General features: G+C 38.4%; 1 protein-coding gene across 2 annotated transcripts in view; it reads right to left on the bottom strand.

The window, feature by feature from the left end:
- The window catches only part of LOC137043742 (voltage-dependent calcium channel subunit alpha-2/delta-1), a 169,178-nt gene that overhangs the window by 5,733 nt on the left and 141,934 nt on the right, over positions 1-21,511 (bottom strand). For both annotated transcript variants that reach the window (XM_067420147.1, XM_067420148.1), the window contains 14 exons: positions 18,332-18,392; positions 17,949-18,046; positions 13,489-13,570; positions 12,938-13,000; positions 9,217-9,320; positions 8,587-8,673; positions 7,270-7,337; positions 7,044-7,082; positions 6,871-6,942; positions 6,614-6,766; positions 6,456-6,508; positions 6,310-6,365; positions 4,292-4,418; positions 1,161-1,273 (listed from right to left, as the gene is read on the bottom strand). In XM_067420147.1, the coding sequence (XP_067276248.1) occupies positions 1,161-1,273; positions 4,292-4,418; positions 6,310-6,365; positions 6,456-6,508; positions 6,614-6,766; positions 6,871-6,942; positions 7,044-7,082; positions 7,270-7,337; positions 8,587-8,673; positions 9,217-9,320; positions 12,938-13,000; positions 13,489-13,570; positions 17,949-18,046; positions 18,332-18,392 (1,176 nt within the window). The remainder of the gene's footprint in view (positions 1-1,160; positions 1,274-4,291; positions 4,419-6,309; positions 6,366-6,455; positions 6,509-6,613; positions 6,767-6,870; positions 6,943-7,043; positions 7,083-7,269; positions 7,338-8,586; positions 8,674-9,216; positions 9,321-12,937; positions 13,001-13,488; positions 13,571-17,948; positions 18,047-18,331; positions 18,393-21,511) is intronic.

Here is a 21,511-nt window from a genome sequence, read left to right as displayed (position 1 = left end):
GCTGCGCCACTCCCTTCCTCAGGGAACGATACGTGCGCTTATATGCTCCAGTCGAGTTCCCAAGTATGGCGAACCCTGTCGAGTCCTCCGCGTGGCGGAGCGTCTGACACCAGGTCTAACACTCGTATGCATTGTGGAACTTGTGTTAGGCGGGGTTCCATATGTAGTGACCCCCACGGCGGTCCCATATGCGTATTCTCCACGGTACGGCTCCCTACGGCGGGCCCGTGTCTTTCTCTTGGCATAGCCCGCTCTGCCGTCTCAGTGCGGTGACTGTCCCCCGCCCAACAGGGCCGGGGCCACCCCTGGGACTGCTGTTTGTAGTACTGCCCACAGCCAGTCCATACGTGTAATTTCCACACATTATCTCCTTCGGGGGAGTGTGGCTTCCGCAGCGGCCTCCAGGGGCACGCATTCCCAGCGTTATCCAATAGTCCACTGATTGCGTCTTGTGGGATGGCAGTGTGACTCTCCCTGCAGGAAATTCCCCGCCCGTGGAGACGGGGTCCAAGGGACTCCCGCCGGGCGCTGGAAGTGGTAGTAACTGTGGCGTTTTCCATAGGGATCCCAATTCGCTGGTCTAAGTCCGACGTACGTCGAACGTGACCGACTGAAAGGGAACGTCTCGGTTATGTATGTAACCCTCGTTCCCTGAAGGAGGGAATGGAGACGTACGTCCTGTCGCCACAGTTGCTGTACCATCACTGCAGTTCGAGTCACAGGTTCGGCTCCTCAGTGAAAAACAACAGTGCATGGATCGCTTCCGCTTTATACCCGCACAGCGGAGCGGGGTGCGATATGCAAAGCACACACAACAATGTTCATTGGCCCGTTTTCTATATCTCGAAGCTTATAGGGGCTCCCAGAAGTGATCCCAATTCATCTGTCTAAGTCCGACGTATGTCTCCGTTCCCTCCTTCAGGGAACGAGGGTTACATACATAACCGAGATGTTTTCAGGGTTCTCTGATGAATACAAAGTTCAAAAAATAAAAGAACAGCATTTATTTGGAAATATAAATATTTGTTGAGAATGTAAGTCTACATCATTGATGTATTTTTTTTTTCTCGGATCCATCGGATCCATGACTTTGCTGTTGCTAGCATCATGTTGTACTGCACCACAAGAAAACATCATAAAATGCGTAATTTAAAGGATACAAGGCTGTTCGGCTTGTCTCAGTGGTTTGGGATCACAGGAGAGGCAGGAACTCTTTGCGTCAGAGATTAAAAATACCAAATTCGTGTTAGGGAGCTTCTCCGCCCGGTACATTCTAAAAAATACATGAAAAGAAAACAGAAAATTGATTAAGACAAACACAGTTCTCACAGGAACAGCTTAAATCGTAAGACAGGTATCATGGTTTAAACAACTCTAAACTAAGCGGACATTGGCCTCGGCGAGACCACCCATATATGACATTTAACGGAATGAACAGTAAACATAAGCAAGTAGGTATAAACGGCGGTCCGCACACTCAGGACATTAGACACATAAGCTCTTCGTCAGGAATAGATTATACACGTCTTACATATCCAAAACCGTCCCCACATGTGTGGAAGTCTTTAGTAAGTGTAACAGGAGATGAGTGTATTATATTGGAAATCTGCGTCGGTTGGCAGCTTGTTACATACTGTCATCACCGAACGAGTTTCAGCCATGACTTTTCTTTATAGCATTCTCTTGTTCTCTTTTACGGCTCCCCCACTCTCCTTAAAACAGAGTGACACAAGTTTTTGCACCAGCCTGTGCGCATGTAAGCGTATATAAAGGGATCAGGATTTGTGTGTTATAGCTCTGTGTTACACATCACCTGCTCTCTCTGTAATCACAGGCTGTTTACTGCTACCCAGCATGCTCGGCGGTGCATAACGAGCCTCAGATCACAGCGGCCATCGGGGTCACACTCACGCAAACACATATGCACACGCACACACACACACACACACACACAAGGAGCACTTGATGATCACAGAGAAGCATGGAGTCCTAAAGTTCAGTGGCTCACATCTGTCTGCCCTCTGAGGAATGCTTTATTCATGAGAGCAGGAGAGGTTATAAGATCGCAGAGGAGTGTTTCAGGTGGGTTTATGTGGTCTACATGAAAAACATCCTGTGAGAAACTATAGTGATGTTCCAAAACCTAGTGAGCAGCATACCTAGACAGCATTTGAAAGGGGTCATTCACCCAAAAATGAACAATCTGTCATCATTTACTTATTGATGAATTGCATGTTGCATCAAATGTGTTTGGCTTTTTTTTTTCTTTTTTTTCTGCAAGAAACCAAATATGACATTCTGAAGGATTGATTTTTAACTGCTTTTGTCTTTGTAATGTAAGTCAATGAGGGCAAATGTTGTTTTGAATCTCATTGACTTTCATTTTACGGACAAAAAAAGTGTGTGTGTGTGTGCTTGTTTTTGTGACATATCAGGACAAAAATGTGTATAATAACATGTGTATGACACAGGTATTACAGAAAATGGTGACATATCAGGACATTACCCCATGTCCCCACTTTTCAAAATGCTTATAAATCATACAGGAGGAGTTTTTTTGAAAAAGTAAAAATGCAGAATGTTTCCTGTGATGGGTAGGTTTAGGGGCAGGGGCAGTGTAAGGGGATAGACAATACGGTTTGTACAGTATAAAACACATTACGCCTATGGAATGTCCCCACAATTCACAAAAACAAACATGTGTGTGTGTGTGTGTGTGTGTGTGTGTGTGTGTGTGTGTGTGTGTGAATTTTAAATAATTGGTTAATTCTGTGATTTATTTATATATTTTTTTAAAGAAATTAATACATCTATTCAGCAAGTATGCATTAGCATAGCTCAATAGTTTAAAAGTAACAGTAAAGACATTTATATATTACACATTTATAATGTTACATTTTTATATAGTTCTTTTAAACTTTCTATCCGTGAAAGAATGCTGAAAATTTTAACGGTTTAAAACTAAATATTAAGCAGCAAAACTGTTTTCAACTTTAATAATAATAATTACAATATATATTATAAATATTTAACAATAGTTATTTTATATTGAATTATTTAAAAAGTAATGTTTCACAATATAATTGTTTTTAGTGTTTTTTAAAAAAAATATATATATATATTGTACCGATCTTTTGAATGGTTGTTTCACAAAAGTAACATTGCCGTCTTTGTATGGTTGAATTATCATCGAATTGCAACAAAATTAAATATTGCATTTTACTACAAATATTATTGTACAATAGTAGATGGCAGTGAAAACGCTAGTTTAACTTTTATGTTATCAAAAACAGTATTCTCCAGGAAAAACACATAACACATAATTGAAACTTGAATGGATTAATGAACCCAACACTTATTTTATTTCATTAGATCTACTGACACTTCTTGGAGTTCCCCAGTCGGTTGAAGCTGTTTATTTGTTGCCTAAGTTGTTTTTTTAGTATCGATGAAACAGGACCAGAGGATAGTACTGTACTACAGCCAACATTTTAATATTGATCCAACCCTAGTGTCTATCTAGGCAGCAGACAGCACGGCAGCACATTAGGTTTCAAAACAGAGGCATTATGTAACCTCTTTTTTTATCCAAGAAGATATTTAGGGCTGAAAGAAGACAAACAGACTTTAGATACCCAATGCAAAAATCTGAAGAAATATGACTTTAATAATGGAAAAAAAGTATAATTTGCTGTAGTCGTCTTGATGTTCTGTTTAAGCCATCCTCATGCTGGCAATTCCCGCAGTTCTCTCATCAGTACATGCGTTCCTTTAGACTGATCTGGTGTTGATGTCTCTGCGAGCGAGATTGAATTACATATGCCGAAGCTCAGGTCTTGAGCTCCTGAGATCTCACAAATGGATTTCTCTTTATGGCTCTTGTTAAACTTTACATGTCTAAAGTAGTTAACATGGAAGAAAAACTATCGTACGCAGAGTCACACGTGGGGCTCGTAAAAAAGGCGTAGAGTTTCTGTCAGGCCGAGCGCCCCCACCCACCCCAACACGTTTTGCTTTAGCGGTGTTACATTAAACAGCACGGCCAGCGGGATTTACAGCCGGCTGGACGTCGGACGGATCTGGAGAACGAGGGGACGGAGGGGAAAAGAGAAGGAAAGCTGAGCTGCTCGGTCCTTGGAGGGATGACTTACCGGGATGAGCAATTATCCAGGAAGAGACAGAAAGAGAGCGCTGACATCATCTGCACATGCTCACACGCACTCCCACGCGCACACGGATGGAGGGAATGCGGATGGATTTATGCACATACAAACATAAAAACAGCCCTCACCTGGAGCAGTTTCCACAGTCCATAGCTCCAGAGAAAGATTTGTTCTCGTTCTCAAAGAAATACTGAGTCTGTTCAGTGATACAGCTCTCTTTGGAGAACGCATCCGAGAGGTCATCCTCCGAGTATGCTGAAAACACACAAACACATACCATCCGCATACTGTAAATATCAAAACACACATATGGATCAATATAACTGGATGCTTGTTCAATTTTAGCACTGCATCAATTTATTTTGACTCAACTGCATTGCATGAAATCAATTTACATTTGTACAATGGAAGTTCAGAGAATCCTACTAGGTGATTTCCTAGGCGGATATTGACATGGTACTATATTATGGGAAGCACAGGCGAAGCACTGCTACTTGGGCTCAGAGATATCACGGCTCTCATCCTCACGTCCTCTGGCTGTTGAGCAATCGCAATGTGGTGTTTGATATCTCTGCACCCAAGTACCAGTGCTTGTCAATATTTGCCTAGGGAATCTTAATCTGAATCGCTATTTGTACTCGTTGTGAACACGCAGGCCACAAGAAGTAATTAGGTGGGTTTTTTTGATCACTTTTACTTGGGACATGCTAGCTGGCAACATAGGATTCCATTCATTATGCTAAGCTTAACTAGCCACGACCCTGCCAAACTAAAACAATGCCTGCACCAAGACAAAAAAAGCATTTGCCCACATATCTAAATGTTGGGGAGAAGTTGAATAAGCCCTATTTCTAAAAACGGTGGAGTGTTCCTTTAAAAGCTTAAGGGGGGGGGGTGAAACACTCAGTTTCAGTCAATCTCATGTCAATCTTCAGTACCTATAGAGTAGTATTGCATCCTTCATATCTCCGAAAAGTCTTTAGTTTTATTATATTTATAAAAAAAATATGGGCTGTACCGAGTCTTTCTGGAAAAAACTGAGCGCCTGGAGGTGTATCGTGTGGGCGGAGCTAAAGAATGACGAATGCGCAAAACGGTGACGTCCTCAAGCATGGAGAAACCCTTGCTATCGATCTCAGCTAATAGATATGATCCAGAATCATTCGGAGGCTGAAATAGAAACAGCAACAGCAGGACGTTCGTCTCTGTGGTATGTACTGTATTTAGTGGCCTGTCAACATTTGTGTGTGTTTACTCGGTTTATGAGGACATGATTCGGTTTATGGACTATTGTATGCGACTAACGTAAACCTTAGCAGTAGCAAGCAAAATGGTTTTGCACGTCAGACTAGTGTAACGTTATACATAGAACAGCAATGAAGTCCGTTAGCGCATTTGAATGACGAAGCACGCGATCGTGTCGTGTACTGATGTTTACTCACGCGACGAGCCAACAGCACAGACATTTGAAGCAGTTTTACTCACCGGCTGCTTCCAAAGCAGGACCGAACCTTTATCGCTGGGACCGCTCCGTCAAAAACACTTCTTGGGATGTGGAGATCCACTTTGCGATGCGACTGAAGCGATGTTGTGAAGCTTCCCGTCATTTCTGCGTTCAAATCGGTTCAAATGCAGCGCTGCCTTCCCGGAATGCTGTGCTGAAGCGTTGAAGTTGCTTAATGTCAAAGTGGAAGAATGAAGTGGAGCGCGGCGCGGACTATAACCGACATAAGTGTTCACGGACGACCGGATCTGCAGCTTGAGAGCAGTGTTTATGGGCGTGCATTTCCTCTCTCGCTCTAGTCACGCGCGTACGCACCCTACCGGAAGAAGAGCCCGTACGGCCAATACAAGGACCTTCCGGTCTATTAACGTCAAGCTGAGCCATACTCGAAAAAAACTCTCCGAAACTTGTGAGAAACCGGAAGGAGTATTTTTAACACAGAAATACTCCATCAAATGTCCAACATTAGTTTTTGAAACTTTCTCTATGTTTAGGATGGGAATCCAAGTCTTTAACAGTGTAAAAAGCTCAGTATGCATGAAACAGCATTTCACCCCCCCCCCCCCCCCATATTAAAATATTCAAAGTTTGTTGAAAGCAGAAAGACGAGCCATAATTCTATCACTTAAACAATTAACATACCTGTCCCCATGACATTTGGGAGAGTTAGACTGAGAATAAGCTGCTGCAAAATTGACCTATAGGGAGACAGTGACAAATAAAATGTGAACACATGCTATCCTTCATCTGTCTATTTTTTTCAGTGAGGGGTGTTTATTTCTTCTTACCAGATGGCAGTGGAGGCCCACCAGCCTATAGTTAGCATATCTGCTATTGTTGGCTGCCAAAATCAAACACAAATATAGATGCTACAGTTAATAAAGTACACACAATCATATAATACATGATGGCTTTCTAAAGATGTTGACGATACAAAGTTCTTTACCACGTATATAGAGCGGGGTCCTGCAGCAGCTTTGGTTTCTCTCTCTGGGTCACAGACGGACTGGTAGTCGTAGGTTTTATTAAAGGAGAACAGTGAGGTGTTGACCAGAGTGATCATCAAAACAGGGTCCACTTCACCAAAGAACTGACCAATCTGAACATCAGGGTGAACATATAAAGACTCCTTTAGCATACAGTATTGCTGGAGCTGGCATTAAAATAGTAAAAAGACTAAATCCGCCTTGAAATGTATTCTACCTGCGTGATATATTCATCCTGATTGGACATGAGCAGAAAGCCGCCATCATCCAGAATCACACAGTCCACTTGCTGAGGAGAAAAAACAGCAATTCATCAGAAACCGAGAGTGAAAGCAGCTTCAGATAAGTGACTACAGAGGTCAGAGCAGCATGAAGCAGTCAGCGCCCTACCTTATCATTCCTGAGGCACCCACAGATCTCATCCTTGCACTGCGGAAAGGAAATGATGTGAGGAGAGAACTGAGAATTCACGAAACAAGCTTTTAACAACGACTACTGGGGCGAGTCAATTCATCTCCGCTCTCAGACAGCAATATCGGCCTATCTAGAGAGGCTGCGTTTGTGACTAAACAGCTTCCACATGTGCCGATAAGGAAAAGGAATAATTTCTGCTTACATTTTTCTTGGTGGTAGCGTTTATGAAGCTGTTCATCCAGGCCGACACGTTGAGTTTGACTCCAACCACTGTATAATAACATAAAACACATTGTGTCATGTGATGAAATCTTATTCATGCAAGGGCAAAAAGAAATGATAAAAGATGATGATGAGATGATGTTATGTCAGGGTTAAATCTTGATAAGCACAAAGCTCTGAAATGTATAAATGTAGAGTATGACCAAATCATTAGTCATAAGGTTCGCTAGTCATCAGTGACGAATCATAAAAAGACAAACAAAATGATTTTTGTAAGAACTAAACACATATCGGTGACATTACTGTTTGGTTTTTTGACGACAAACTTTTTACTATTGTTGGAAATCCTCGATAAACACAGGTCTATTAAAACTAAATGTTATAAGATTTTACACTGACATTTTATTTAAAAGAAAACACAAGCGTTCAAAGGTTTAGGCCCTTAAGACTATTACTATTATATATATATATATATATATATATATATATATATATATATATATATATTTTTTTTTTTTTTTTTTTTTTTTTTTTTTTGCTCACCAAGGCTGCATTTATTTGGTCAAAAATACAATAAAAGCTGTTATATTGTGAGATATTATAACAATTTACAATAAGCATTTTCAATGTTAATACATTTTAAAATGCAATGTGATTACAAAGCTGATTTTTCAGTTTCATTACTCTTCAGTGTCACGTGATCCTTCAGAAATCATTGCTCATTTGCTGATTTGCAGCTCAATAAACATTTCTCATTATTATCAATGTTGAAAATTGTTGTGCTGCTGATCATTTTTTTCAAGATTTGATGAATAGAAAGGTCAAAACAACAGCATGTATTTAAAAGAGAAACAATTTGTAGTATTGTCACATTTGACCAATTCAATGCGTTCTTAAAGGGATAGTTCACTCAAAAATGAAAATTCTGTCATCATTAACTCGCCCTCAAATTGTTCCAAGCCTGTATACATTTGTTTTTTCTGCTGAACACAAAGGAAGATATTTGGAAGAATGTTTGTAACTGAGCAGATCTCAGCAGCCAATAAGTTAGCCAACAGCTACCGAGATCTGCTTGGTTACAAACATTGTTCAAAACATCTTCCTTTGTGTTCAGCAGAACAAAGAAATGTATACAGGTTTGGAACAACTTTAGGGCAAGTTAATTATGACAGAATTTTCATTTTTGAGTGAACTATCCCTTTAAGTATAATTTTTTTCTTTAAAAAAAAAATCATACTCTGCCCAAATTTTTTAATACTGTCCCCTACGTTAGTGTAACATAATTTTAAGTGCTCACCAGCAGGTTTGAGTTTTGTTCCATTAATTTCCAAGTCCACTGCTTTACTAACAAGGATACCAGACTCATAACCAGACTCTCTGCTCTCTGTTTAAGGGAAAAGATGACACAAATTCAGAACAATAAAATGCATTTACTAAAAAGGTCAGATTGACCCTCTGTGCTTAATTGAACTAATCCAAACAAGCATGGGTTTAAAATCCAAATGCTGATGCAATTCATCTGGGAACACCTGCCAAGGTAGACATGTTACATCTGATATCCAAATGTTTGAGATAGATCTGTAAGGGTTTCAGTCTGCTTTCGCCATTAGCTTAGATGGTAAAACCTCCCATAAACACAAGGACCAGGCGTTCCCCCGGGGTTGCATCTTGGCGCATGGGTGCTTCTCGACCGTATGTGTATTAGTCCTGCAGACCACACGTGCGCGTATGTGAGGTAGTCTCACTGAATGGTAATCCCCCAGTAATATAAGCTTACTCGACCTTGGCAAGAGATCTGTAGGTGTGCATTTCGAGTAGATCAACAGCTGTCTTAGTAAAGCAACCGAGTGCCAAACAGAGTACACATCTATCCAAAAGTTACAGAGGGGATATGTGCTGTAAGTGTAAGTGTGAGTGTGTTTCTTACTGTTGATGTATGGGGCAGTGAAGATGTATATGTCATTGTCCAGACTCCTTTTGTAAAAACTTGAGTCATAGGTCTCAGAGTTTTCACCCCATTCTTCCCCAGCACTAAGAAAGTGACAAATATGGGAGGAAGACCCAAATTAAGAAGCATTGCAAAAAAATGTAGAAACAATCATTTGTTAACAACAATAACTATGCATTGATTAAACTCAAGAATGCATAACCCAAAAATCCTACATGAATGCATAAAGGGAATGACTTTTAGTAGATTCAAGGGTTTTTATTAAAATGCACGCTATTATTATCCTTATTGCTTACCATAAAAAAAATAAAATAAAAACTATTTATAACAGTACACTGTAAAAAATTATTTAGAAAAAAAGTTACCTGGTTGCCTTAAAAATTTGAATTCATTGAAAATACAATTTTGAGTTAATACAATGACATTTTTTTGAGGTTCGACAACCTTTATTAAAAGATTTTGTAAGCATATTGGGTGTGTTTTTTATTTCTGATGACGCAGTGAAACATGCCAAATAGTGCTATTTTCATGATTTATCAAAATTTGTATCTGGTTCAGATACAATAATATTTTGAGTTTCTATTTATTAAACAAATTTCCTTTATTGTATCAACTCAAATGTTTAATTTCAATAAACTCAAAATTTTAAGGCAACCAGGTTACTTACTTTTTAAAGTTAAACCAACAAAAACCATCAACATTTTTTTTTTTTTTACAGTGTAGCTATAACGTGTAAATTACATTGCCGAGGCTCAGATACAATGTCTTTGAGGAATACATGGAATATCAAGGAATAAATAAATCACACACTGTAAAAATTTTTGGTTGATTTTTGTTGGTTTAACTTAAAAAAGTAAACGTTTTTGAAATTAAAAATTTGAGTTGATACAATGAAGGAAATTTGTTTAATAAATAGACACTCAAAATATTATTGTATCTGAACTACATAAAACATTTGATAAATCATGAAAATAGCACTATTTGGCATGTTTCACTGCAGTTAGCTTCACTCAAAATTTTAAGGCAACCAGGTAACTTTTTTTCAAAATATTTTTTTACACTGCACCATATCAAGTCAATTAGAATCTTTATAGAATGAAGAGTAAAAGTTAGAAAGGAAATAATATGTGGAATCTCTCTTATAAATATTAATAATACAGCATATCAAGGAATTAAGCAATTACTTTTTTGGAATAAAAAATGAAAATAAATATACAATAAAAAATAAATAATAATAAAATAAATAGAGTGGGAGTGGGCTGAAAGAAAATAATTATTTTGAACATTGGTACAAATCTCTATGATAAGTATGAATAATGAAGCATGTCAAAGGTTTGAGGAAGAGAACCTTAAAGCATCAGTTAATGGAAAAGGGAAAAAAATCACAGACATAAAGAGGTCAACCGATAGTGGATTTTACAGATACCGATAGCTAGGTTGGACCACACTTGCAGATAACCGATTAATCGACAGATAGTTTTTAAAAAGATACTAGATTGTAGTAAAACAGTGCTGAACTTTATTACAAAAAATAAAAAAATAATAAAAAAACAGTACTGAACTATGAAAATGTGCTAAATGTCATATGTAAATATTAATATATTAAAATGAGAAGTTCTAACAGAGAAAAAAAATCTACAGAAAATAAACATTCAAATATTACAAATTAATGTTAGAAACATGTATGTGAATGTCAGGCAACAGACTGCAAATCCCATTTGTTAACAAGGATGTATTCGCTTATTTAGCTAGCTTACATTAACGATATGCATTATGCAATATACATTTTGCAGCATATATTAATATTTGAGCAATATAATTGTATCTTAAAGGTAGGTTAGGTAAGAATGATCTACAACACTTTTGTCAAAATTTGTTTAAACTTTCATTATATGTCAATATATAATTAATATGTAAGTACTCTGAAAAAGAGAGTATAAAAATCGAGTGACTCTTGACTTTTTAATCTGCAATAAACACTGCTCATTATTTTCATTCGGGACGAAACAAGTGATTGGCTTGGGCGACTGTCACTCTCTCTCGCTACCATGGCAACCACCGCTTTCGCTACAGGATCTGCCCACATGCGCGCACCCCTAGGAAGAGCAAAAGCATTCCAAATTCAGAGTGCCTGGCTTTGCAGTCAGCGAAGGGAAACAAAAAAAGGACAAAAAGTCTTTGGATAAACAAAGAAATCAAACACGAGTAAATATCGGCGTGGCTTTCCAATGATGGTACGAACTGAGGGACCTCAAGGGGCTGAAAAAATGACTCCTTGATGCCTGTATTTCTTCTGGACAGGTAATCTTTCATTTTGATTATACATTTTTTTTTTTTGGTTTATGTTTTTATGAAGCATGTATCACATGCCTTATAAATATAACTAGCTCGTTACGAATCAAACTAAAATATATTTTAAACTTTACCAGTATCGTTATTCTAGCTTGATAGTGAGTACTAAAAGACATCTTATTTGTTTATATTCATACTGATAAAGTTAGATTTTGTATTACATGTGATTCTGGGGGCGTGTATTTTGGGGGCGTGGCTTTGGAAAGAGCCCGTGAGAGGTCTACAGACACTCAGTTTTTATACTTTCCTTTTCAGAGTACTTACATTTTAATTATGTATTGATATATAAAGCTATTTTAAACAAATTTGAAAAAAAAAGTTTTTTTTTATCAATTCTTACCTACCCTACCTTTAATTATTCATGTTAGTTTATAGTGCATAAAAAAGGTTATCACATAAAACTAACAAGGAATAATACTTCTAAAGCATTTATTAACCTCTCACACCACTAGTTGTTACATCGTTTTAACTGCTTGAGGTAACTGTTACTGCTAATGTTAGCATTTTGCCAGCCTTAACGACAAAGTACATTCTGCTGTTATTTCCCTGCTAAAGCATCTAGTCAACAAATGCATCACTTTATAATGATTAGGCAACATGTACTGAAGTGTTCTGTATTAATAACATTTCCCTGTCTGTGTTTTTAATGTTTAAATAGTTTTTTTTATTTGGCCTCTAGAGGCCGCTCTCGTGCTATATAATACCAGCAGACTCTTCTCAGAGCTTTCGTAGGCTACTGTGTAATGACAGCTCACCCTTCTCAGCCGCTCTCGCAATGGAAAAAACTATCGGTATTTATTTTGTCCGATAACCGATTGTTCCACCAATCAACTATCGGTGCCGATTAATTGGCAAAACCAATTAATCGATCGACCTCTATAAAAAAAGAATAACCCCCCAGTATGGCAGTAGGCTGGTGTTTGCCATAAAACACAAGTGGACAGTAATTGGTGCCGTGAAAAAACAATCCTTTTGTGTTTCAAGGAGAGTAAATATGAACAGTGAATAAGTGCACTGCTGTAGCTTTTTAACACTGTCCTGCTGTTTTACACCACCAGAGTAAGTTTATGAACTCAAGCACTCAATGTTATAGATTTTAGCTAATAAAGACAGAGGGGAGAGTGAAAGCTGCACATGGCTCCCATAAGAAATCTCAAAAGAGACACTCTGTACCAGAAACATCCTCTGAAACATGCCTTTTCACTCTTTCTTTCGGTCTCAACCGCAGACCCCTACGGGGATTGCCGACAGAGGAAAGATCGTAAAGAATTTAGCATCTCTCACACACACATGCACACATGGGGACGGAGAGGTGCACATATTTCACACAACTGTGAATGGAACTTACCTTTTAGGATACACACGTGTAATGCCTCCATCTGTAGCCACAAACCGGGCCAAAACTCCATCTCTAATAAAATAAAAAAGACATTTCTGAAAGACCACAAACAGACTAGGTATTCATATTATTACATTAAATTACTTTAAGGACATTCCATGTATCAAACAACACATTCAGCCTCCAATACAAACAAAAATAAAACAATATAATAATTAGGCCAGTCTTTAGTGTAAAAATGTAATTAAAACACCCTTTATTTAATTAAAAACCCTATTTTGACATGTGTCATATGCAATGTGTGTTGTGTTTTTGGACTCCCAGATGGTTGGGTTCTTTAATCCTGGTAATAATTGCTAGACTCTTGAGTTTGCTTTTGACAATAAGACAGCATTCTTATTCATGACAGGACTTTAAAATGAGCTTTGTGTTCAGCAGTTATATGAAGGCGTCTCTTTGTCTTCTCTGGATATCTTTGTACTTGAAAACTCGAGACATTTCACACAGACATGGATAAGTGTTTTATGTTGTTCCATGTGTGTGTTTTGTCCTAAACTTACACACTCTGCTCCTTCCAGACTTTGATGAGCTCTGCCGTGAGACCGGCATCCAGCAGCAACCGGTTTACAAGAGTGACGTGACCTGACCAATACAGATAAATGAAAGTCTTTATAGCTGATAGTTTTAGATTATGTCATTGAATACAGTATTTTCAAACTCCATTGACCAAGAATATGGTCTGCCAATTGACAGGTTTGATCTAATCAGTAGCTGATACAGGCTTTTACAAAATTGTTTAAATTAAATTAATATATACTATACACAATAATTATTCAAAATATAATTTAAAATAAATTTAAAAACAGAAATTGTTCATAAATATATGTTACATCCACCTGCTGGAGTGATCTCCACCAGAGGGCACTCCTCCTGATTTCCCATAACCAATTACATAGACTTGTGTTTGATTACTTCCACCTGTGTCTCATTATCTACTTAAATAGGGCCTATTTAAGCCCTGTGTATTCACTCATTCTATTCAAAGTCTTGTAAGTGTCGCATCGCCTTTCTGAGCGCTCTCCCGCTGGTTACCGATGTTGGTTTTGACTTTCTGCCTGACCACAGATTGGACTTGTTTGATCAGCACATCCCACAGATGCTCGATTGGATTGATATCTGGGGAACCTGGAGGCCAAGTGAACACCTCCAAATGTATTATGTGCTCCTGTGTTTTCATTAAAGGATGTACATGGTCTGCAACACTGTTTAGGTAGGTGGCACGTATTGAAGTAACATCCACATGGATGGCAGAAACCCAAAGTTTCCCAGCATGACATTGCCCAAAGCACCACACTGCCTCTGCTGGCTTGCCTTCTTCCCATAGTGTATCCTGGTGCCATGTGTTCCCCAGGTAAGCGTTGCACGTGCACTTGGCCATCCACATGATGTAAAAGAAAACGTGATTAATCAGACCAGGCCACCTTCTTTCATTGCTCTGTGGTCCAGTTCTAATGCTCACATGCTCAAAGCGCTTTCGGCAGTGGACAGGGGTCAGCATCATTCGCAACAAACTGCACTGCACTGTGTATTCTAACACCTTTCTATCAGAACCAGCATTAACTTCTTGAGCAATTTGAGCTACAGTAGCTCGTCTGTTTGATCTGACCAAACAGGCCAGCCTTTGCTCCCCACGTGCATCAATGAGCATTGGCCACCCATGATCCTGTCGCCAGTTCACCACTGTTCCTTCCTTGGACCACTTTGATAGATACTGACCCTTGCAGACTGGGAAGACCTCACAAGAGCTGCAGTTTTGAAGATGCCCTGACCCAGTCACATTGTCAAACTTGTCCAAATCCTTGTGCTTGCACATTTTTTCTGCTTCTCACACATCAACTTTGAGGACAACATTTCACTTCATTTTGTATAATATATCCCACCAACTAACAAGTGCTGTGATGATGAAATCACACCTACATTTACAAATGGGGAAAAGATAGAAATGGTCACGTAAAGCTACATTTGTATGAGGTAAAAATGTAAAATCATCACATGGACTTCAGGGGGAAATTATCTAAAATAATTACATGATATGGGCCTATCAATTTAAAAGCAACAGTTTGGTGACACAAACATTGCTGGATACTGTTCAGGAGAAAAATAATGTCTATCTGAGTAATCAAAAAGCTAGCAAACATCTTTGGGTGTGTTCACAATTGAGTGCTGCAGCGATAGCATCTCTTTACAGAAAACACAGTGAGTCATCACGGGTATGAATATTAGGATGACAACGGTGGAGTCATTATGGAGCAGACTAATCAATTACAGGCTGATTAAACAGAGTGCTGACAGGGGTCACCTTCACAGACAGCGGGACCGCCCGCCACACACGCTGACATCACTTGAGCGGGAATCAACCTGACTCAGCGACTACAAGAGAGTAATCTGAGTCCTCTCACCTCTGATACCATTACATCAATAATGACAGCAGTGGTTTGTATGTGCAAAAGGTAGTGTGATACAGCGGTCCCAAAAAGTATTTGAAACTGGATAACAGATCCAGTTGGTATGATTACTGTTGGTTTAAAGTCACTGCAAAAATGACTCAGAAAACACTAACACATTTAACTATGAACCAATGAATGTTCACTGGGGTTTTTTCATTTGAATGTTCATTTGAATAGAACATTCATGTCATACTGCACTACACACTGTATACAGATTACTGCTTTTTGAAGTACAGTCTTGTTCAAAATAATAGCAGTACAATGTGACTAACCAGAATAATCAAGGTTTTTAGTATATTTTGTATTGCTACGTGGCAAACAAGTTACCAGTAGGTTCAGTAGATTGTCAGAAAACAAACAAGACCCAGCATTCATGATATGCACGCTCTTAGGCTGTGCAATTGGGCAATTAGTTGAAAGGGGTGTGTTCAAAAAAATAGCAGTGTCTACCTTTGACTGTACAAACTCAAAACTATTTTGTACAAACATTTTTTTTTTTTCTGGGATTTAGCAATCCTGTGAATCAGTAAACTAATATTTAGTTGTATGACCACAGTTTTTTAAAACTGCTTGACATCTGTGTGGCATGGAGTCAACCAACTTGTGGCACCTCTCAGCTGTTACTCCATGATTCTTTAACAACATTCCACAATTCATTCACATTTCTTGGTTTTGCTTCAGAAACAGCATTTTTGATATCACCCCACAAGTTCTCAATTGGATTAAGGTCTGGAGATTGGGCTGGCCACTCCATAACATTAATTTTGTTGGTTTGGAACCAAGACTTTGCCCGTTTACTAGTGTGTTTTGGGTCATTGTCTTGTTGAAACAACCGTTTCAAGGGCATGTCCTCTTCAGCATAGGGCAACATGACCTCTTCAAGTATTTTAACATATGCAAACTGATTCATGATCCCTGGTATGCGATAAATAGGCCCAACACCATAGTAGGAGAAACATGCCCATATCATGATGCTTGCACCTCCATGCTTCACTGTCTTCACTGTGTACTGTGGCTTGAATTCAGAGTTTGGGGGTCGTCTCACAAACTGCCTGTGGCCCTTGGACCCAAAAAGAACAATTTTACTCTCATCAGTCCACAAAATGTTCCTCCATTTCTCTTTAGGCCAGTTGATGTGTTCTTTGGCAAATTGTAACCTCTTCTGCACATGCCTTTTTTTTAACAGAGGGACTTTGCGGGGGATTCTTGAAAATAGATTAGCTTCACACAGACGTCTTCTAACTGTCACAGTACTTACAGGTAACTCCAGACTGTCTTTGATCATCCTGGAGGTGATCATTGGCTGAGCCTTTGCCATTCTGGTTATTCTTCTATCCATTTTGATGGTTGTCTTCCGTTTTCTTCCACGTCTCTCTGGTTTTGCTCTCCATTTTAAGGCATTGGAGATCATTTTAGCTGAACAGCCTATCATTTTTTGCACCTCTTTATAGGTTTTCCCCTCTCTAATCAACTTTTTAATCAAAGTACGCTGTTCTTCTGAACAATGTCTTGAACGACCCATTTTCCTCAGCTTTCAAATGCATGTTCAACAAGTGTTGGCTTCATCCTTAAATAGGGGCCACCTGATTCACACCTGTTTCTTCACAAAATTGATGACCTCAGTGATTGAATGCCACACTGCTATTTTTTTGAACACACCCCTTTCAACTAATTCAACTAATTGCCCAATTGCACAGCCTTAAGAGCGTGCATATCATGAATGCTGGGTCTCATTTGTTTTCTGAGAATCTACTGAACCTACTGGTAACTTGTTTGCCACGTAGCAATAAAAAAATATACGAAAAACCTTGATTATTCTGGTTAGTCACATTGTACTGCTATTATTTTGAACAAGACTGTATATGTAAATTATACAAAGAGTAATATTTAAATATTAAACAGCAGTAAAACAGTAAAAAAAAAAAAAATTTGTAAAATTGTAATTTTGCCTGTTAACCCTCTGGTGTCGACAAACGCGCCGGTGAAGTTTTGCTGGATGTATATTACACATAGCTGAAAAATCAACTTAAAATACTTTGTCAGTTTTTGTTTTACAGCAACGAGCGAACTAAAGACTGTTAATTTGTTAACTCACAATAGCAACAAAACTTTGTGCTTTTGTAAAATAAAGAGTGTGCAGGGTGCGATTTCTGCTGTCTCAGTCTGTGTGAACTTATTTCTGAAATACATCAGAAAAATTAACAAACTCAGCAAACACAGACATGAGAGATATGTGTTTAGGAAGCTTGAAGTGTCTACTTTTAAATGAAGTAATCCATGTCGAAAACAAATATTCACTGTTTATGTGATCAGTATGAAACCAAAAAGGAAGGAAGGGATGGATGGATGGAACATTTCAAGCATATTGCATAGTGGGAAACAGTATTCCATTGCAGTGTGCTCTTTGTACACATAATGCAGTATCTGCATACTATGAGTTTGTACTATGTGTCCAACACATACATAAAGCTCACCCTCTCATCTGTATAAATGTGTTCCAAGTTTGTACTCACACATAGGGTCATTTGGTGTTTTTCTGTCAATGTACTCATTGAAGTCTATCAGGAACTGGGTGTTGTTGGTTGAGACTTTGAGGTCCTTGCAGTATTCCCTTAAAAAAAAGGTGAATAATTATTCACATAAATAACACTAGTTTGATGGCCAAAATGAGGCCTGTGCATAGTGTGAATTTGAGAGCAAACATTGTTGCTGCTGCCGTGTCTGTGGAATCCATTGTTAAGGGGAGTGATGTGTGGGTCTGAAGGTGTGAATTTACTGGCCTTCAAAGACCAATGGAGTCTAGATACAGCTCCTATAAACCTGTCATGACTAAACCCAGTGGGAGGTCTGCTGTTTTTGCTTGGTGTATATATATATGTATGTGTGTGTGTGTTACCTGGGTGCAATAAAGGTGTACCCATATTCCTCAAATTTCTCCTGCTGCATGGTCTCAGAGACTACACAGAGAAAGAGAGAGAAAGAAGTGTTTAAGACAGATCCTATTAAAAATATTCAAAAACTATCAAATGAGAATATATCGGCTAATATGTGGGAATTCTGAGATTAGGCCAACATAGACTAGAAAATTACAAGTCAAATTAATATTGCATAACAAAACTTAATACACATATGAAACCAGCCTAAACTGGTTTAGATGGTCTTGCAGCATGGCCAAGCTGTTCTTCAGCTCGATTGGTTAAAGATTTTTGGGGGATATCAAATATATCCTTCAGCATTTTATCCACCATGCCAATCTCTAGTTATCTTTATTAGCATTGGCCATTGCAAAAATCCATAGCAATTGATTTTACAGAACAAGTTTTACAGGAGAAAGTGTAAAAGAGAAATTCTGAACAAAAGTATTAACATGCAAAATCAATGTAATGTTTATCTATGTGGATGCGATGTGGAAAGATTATTTGAATTGCACTCATACAGATGACTGCTCTGGAAAAAAGCAGCAAGAGACGCATGCAAATGACATTGAAAATACAATGACACAACAACCGACAAATGTAATAAAACGAGAAGATCTTAGAAGAGGAGGGTGCAGTACTTGCCCTTGTTCCCTGTGGTGAAAATCCAACCAATCAGAAGACAAAGAGAAAGACAAAGTTACCACAGTCCGTCATAGCCCCAAAAGATGTCCAACATTGTAAACCGGATAGTCTGAAAACAACATTTCACATAAAACATGCGCATGCAGACGATGGCGCTTTCCGATTAAGCCAAAGCCTGGACGGACAACAAAGGCGTGAGTTTGAGATTACAGACGTGAAAGAAATGGATACAGACGGTCCTTTCCATTCAATACAGAGAGTTACGAGAGGAGTGAGAGGAAAGTTTGGCAGGCATGGTAAAATAATTCTGACGCTTGATGAAAACATCAAATGACATGATGGTTGAACAAATTGGCATGCAGTATTTACGATAAGCAAAAAAAAAAAAAAGGTCAGCCAGTGTTTAACTAAGTCGCATCAAACTCTCTTTGTACATCAATGGTGCACACACAATCATTGATTGATACGAGCCAGTAGATCATCACACAAACAAACACAACCATACCAAGTTGATATGTCTAGAAACTTCCGGACTGCACTTTTACCAAGCCATTCAAAGGATTAACCATATATATTTTTTTATGTTAGAACAATGGAAATTGACTGTTATTGTAATACAATCCCATAAACAGTTGCAAAAATTATCTATTATCTAATTATGTCTTAATATACTGTTGAGAATTGATGGCTTGTTGTGTGAACAACAACACTGTTCTTGACTGATGTTTGAGGCAATTACTTCAAAAAGTTGTAAAATCTACTTTAATATGAATATGAATCATTAGAGCCAAAATAAACAATTAAAATTAAAACAGTAGTGCTAGATCCAATTTATATACTTTCACTAAAGCCATGAGATGCCACGCATTAGTGAATTTACTACAGTTAATCTATGCATATTCTGGCTAATTTAAAACAGTTTTGAATGTGGCTCACTCAATAGGATTTTAGAGGCAGAACTATATTTTGTTCTTTCTTTATTTTTTCAGAGTTCATCAAATCTGACTCTGGAGGTCTACCGTCCTGCAGAGTTTAAATCCAACCCTAATGAAACACACCCGAACAAGCAAATTGAGGGATCCTTCAGGATTATTAGAAAGTTATTATAGGCGAGTGAGTTTGATATGGGTTGGAGCCAAACTCTGCGGGACATTGGACCTCCAGGGCCAGATTTGAAGAGCCCTGTTTTATTTTATTTTCATGGAGAACAGAATATCATAGACCCTTGACGGTGGGCTCTTTTGACTGCTACTACAGGCTGTTTGGGGGCCTAATTCTCCCGTTCTGACAATCCTAAGTAAAGTCTGATTATCTTGATGGTTCTACAGATTATTTTATCTGATTTTTTGTGGTGTGAGATGTATTAAGTGTGATTGAATCTGCTTGGAAGAACATTAGGGCCGCACTGATCTCAAAATGTAAATATCCAACAGAATATCCAAGAGATTGTGCAAAATGTCTTGTGTTCACAGACGAGACTCTGGTTGCTTGTGAATGCAATTTGTTAGTGTGTGCTGTGCTGTCTTAGTCACATCACTGCACTCCACACACTAGGAACAAAACTAAACTGTTTAAAAAAAAAAAAGCATTATCATGTTTGGGGTCTCTTACTTTTTAGAAATCTGATGAAATTTACAACAACAACAACAACAAAATTGTCTCGGCCAGCCCTGACTCAAGAAACCACCCATTAATACCCTAACAATCACCTAGAAACAACTGCATGGATATTTTAAAGGGGTGGTTCTGTTTTTTTTTTTTTTCTAGGCTTGGTTGTGTTTATGCGGCGCAGTATAACTTGTCTTAATTATTTTTTTATTTTTTTAACACCGTATGTTTCTTATATTTTACCCTTATTCCACACCACTGTCTCCACTCTCCTTTGAAAGGCTTGTTTGCTTCCCGCTTCTATGAAGCCTATCCCTCCGAATAACACAATGGTCTTAGATTAGATAGATGGCCAAATGTAGTTTCATGTATTTTTATTGGCTGCTGTTGCCAGAAACGCCACGCCCCTTACCATTACAGGCTGAAGTCACATCTGCGGTGTAAATAATGGTGTCAATATTGGCATACCAATTTGAGCCCAAATCAGACCCAGATAGCGGGGATGAAGGTTAAGCAGAACCTCTGCACGCAAGGTTTGTAATAGACGTTAGTGAATGGTAAGTATTTTTGTATTTCAAGTATTTTTGTAGCGTCACTATCTTTTCATATCCTGGGTGAAGTTTTACTTTATCCGATTACACTAATAACAGAAACGTCAATAAAAAAAAAATTTAAACTATGTTCGCGGGTGTGCTTACATATAAGTTTGTTGGTGTTTGTAGCCGTTTGTTGGAGAAGTATGAAACAATTGAGTTAACTGCCTAGCGTAGCCAAACCGCGTTGGTCTTGATGCAACCAAAACACACACAGAAACTACACATTTAAAATACATGTACTTACTAGGGGTTGAACGACTTCCGTTTTTTTAAAGTCGACATTTATGTGATGAAAGTCGAGTCGACGAAGAC

This window comes from Pseudorasbora parva, chromosome 16 (assembly GCF_024679245.1).
Source record: "Pseudorasbora parva isolate DD20220531a chromosome 16, ASM2467924v1, whole genome shotgun sequence".
NCBI lineage: Eukaryota > Metazoa > Chordata > Actinopteri > Cypriniformes > Gobionidae > Pseudorasbora > Pseudorasbora parva.
This window is presented reverse-complemented; position numbering and strand designations above follow the sequence as displayed.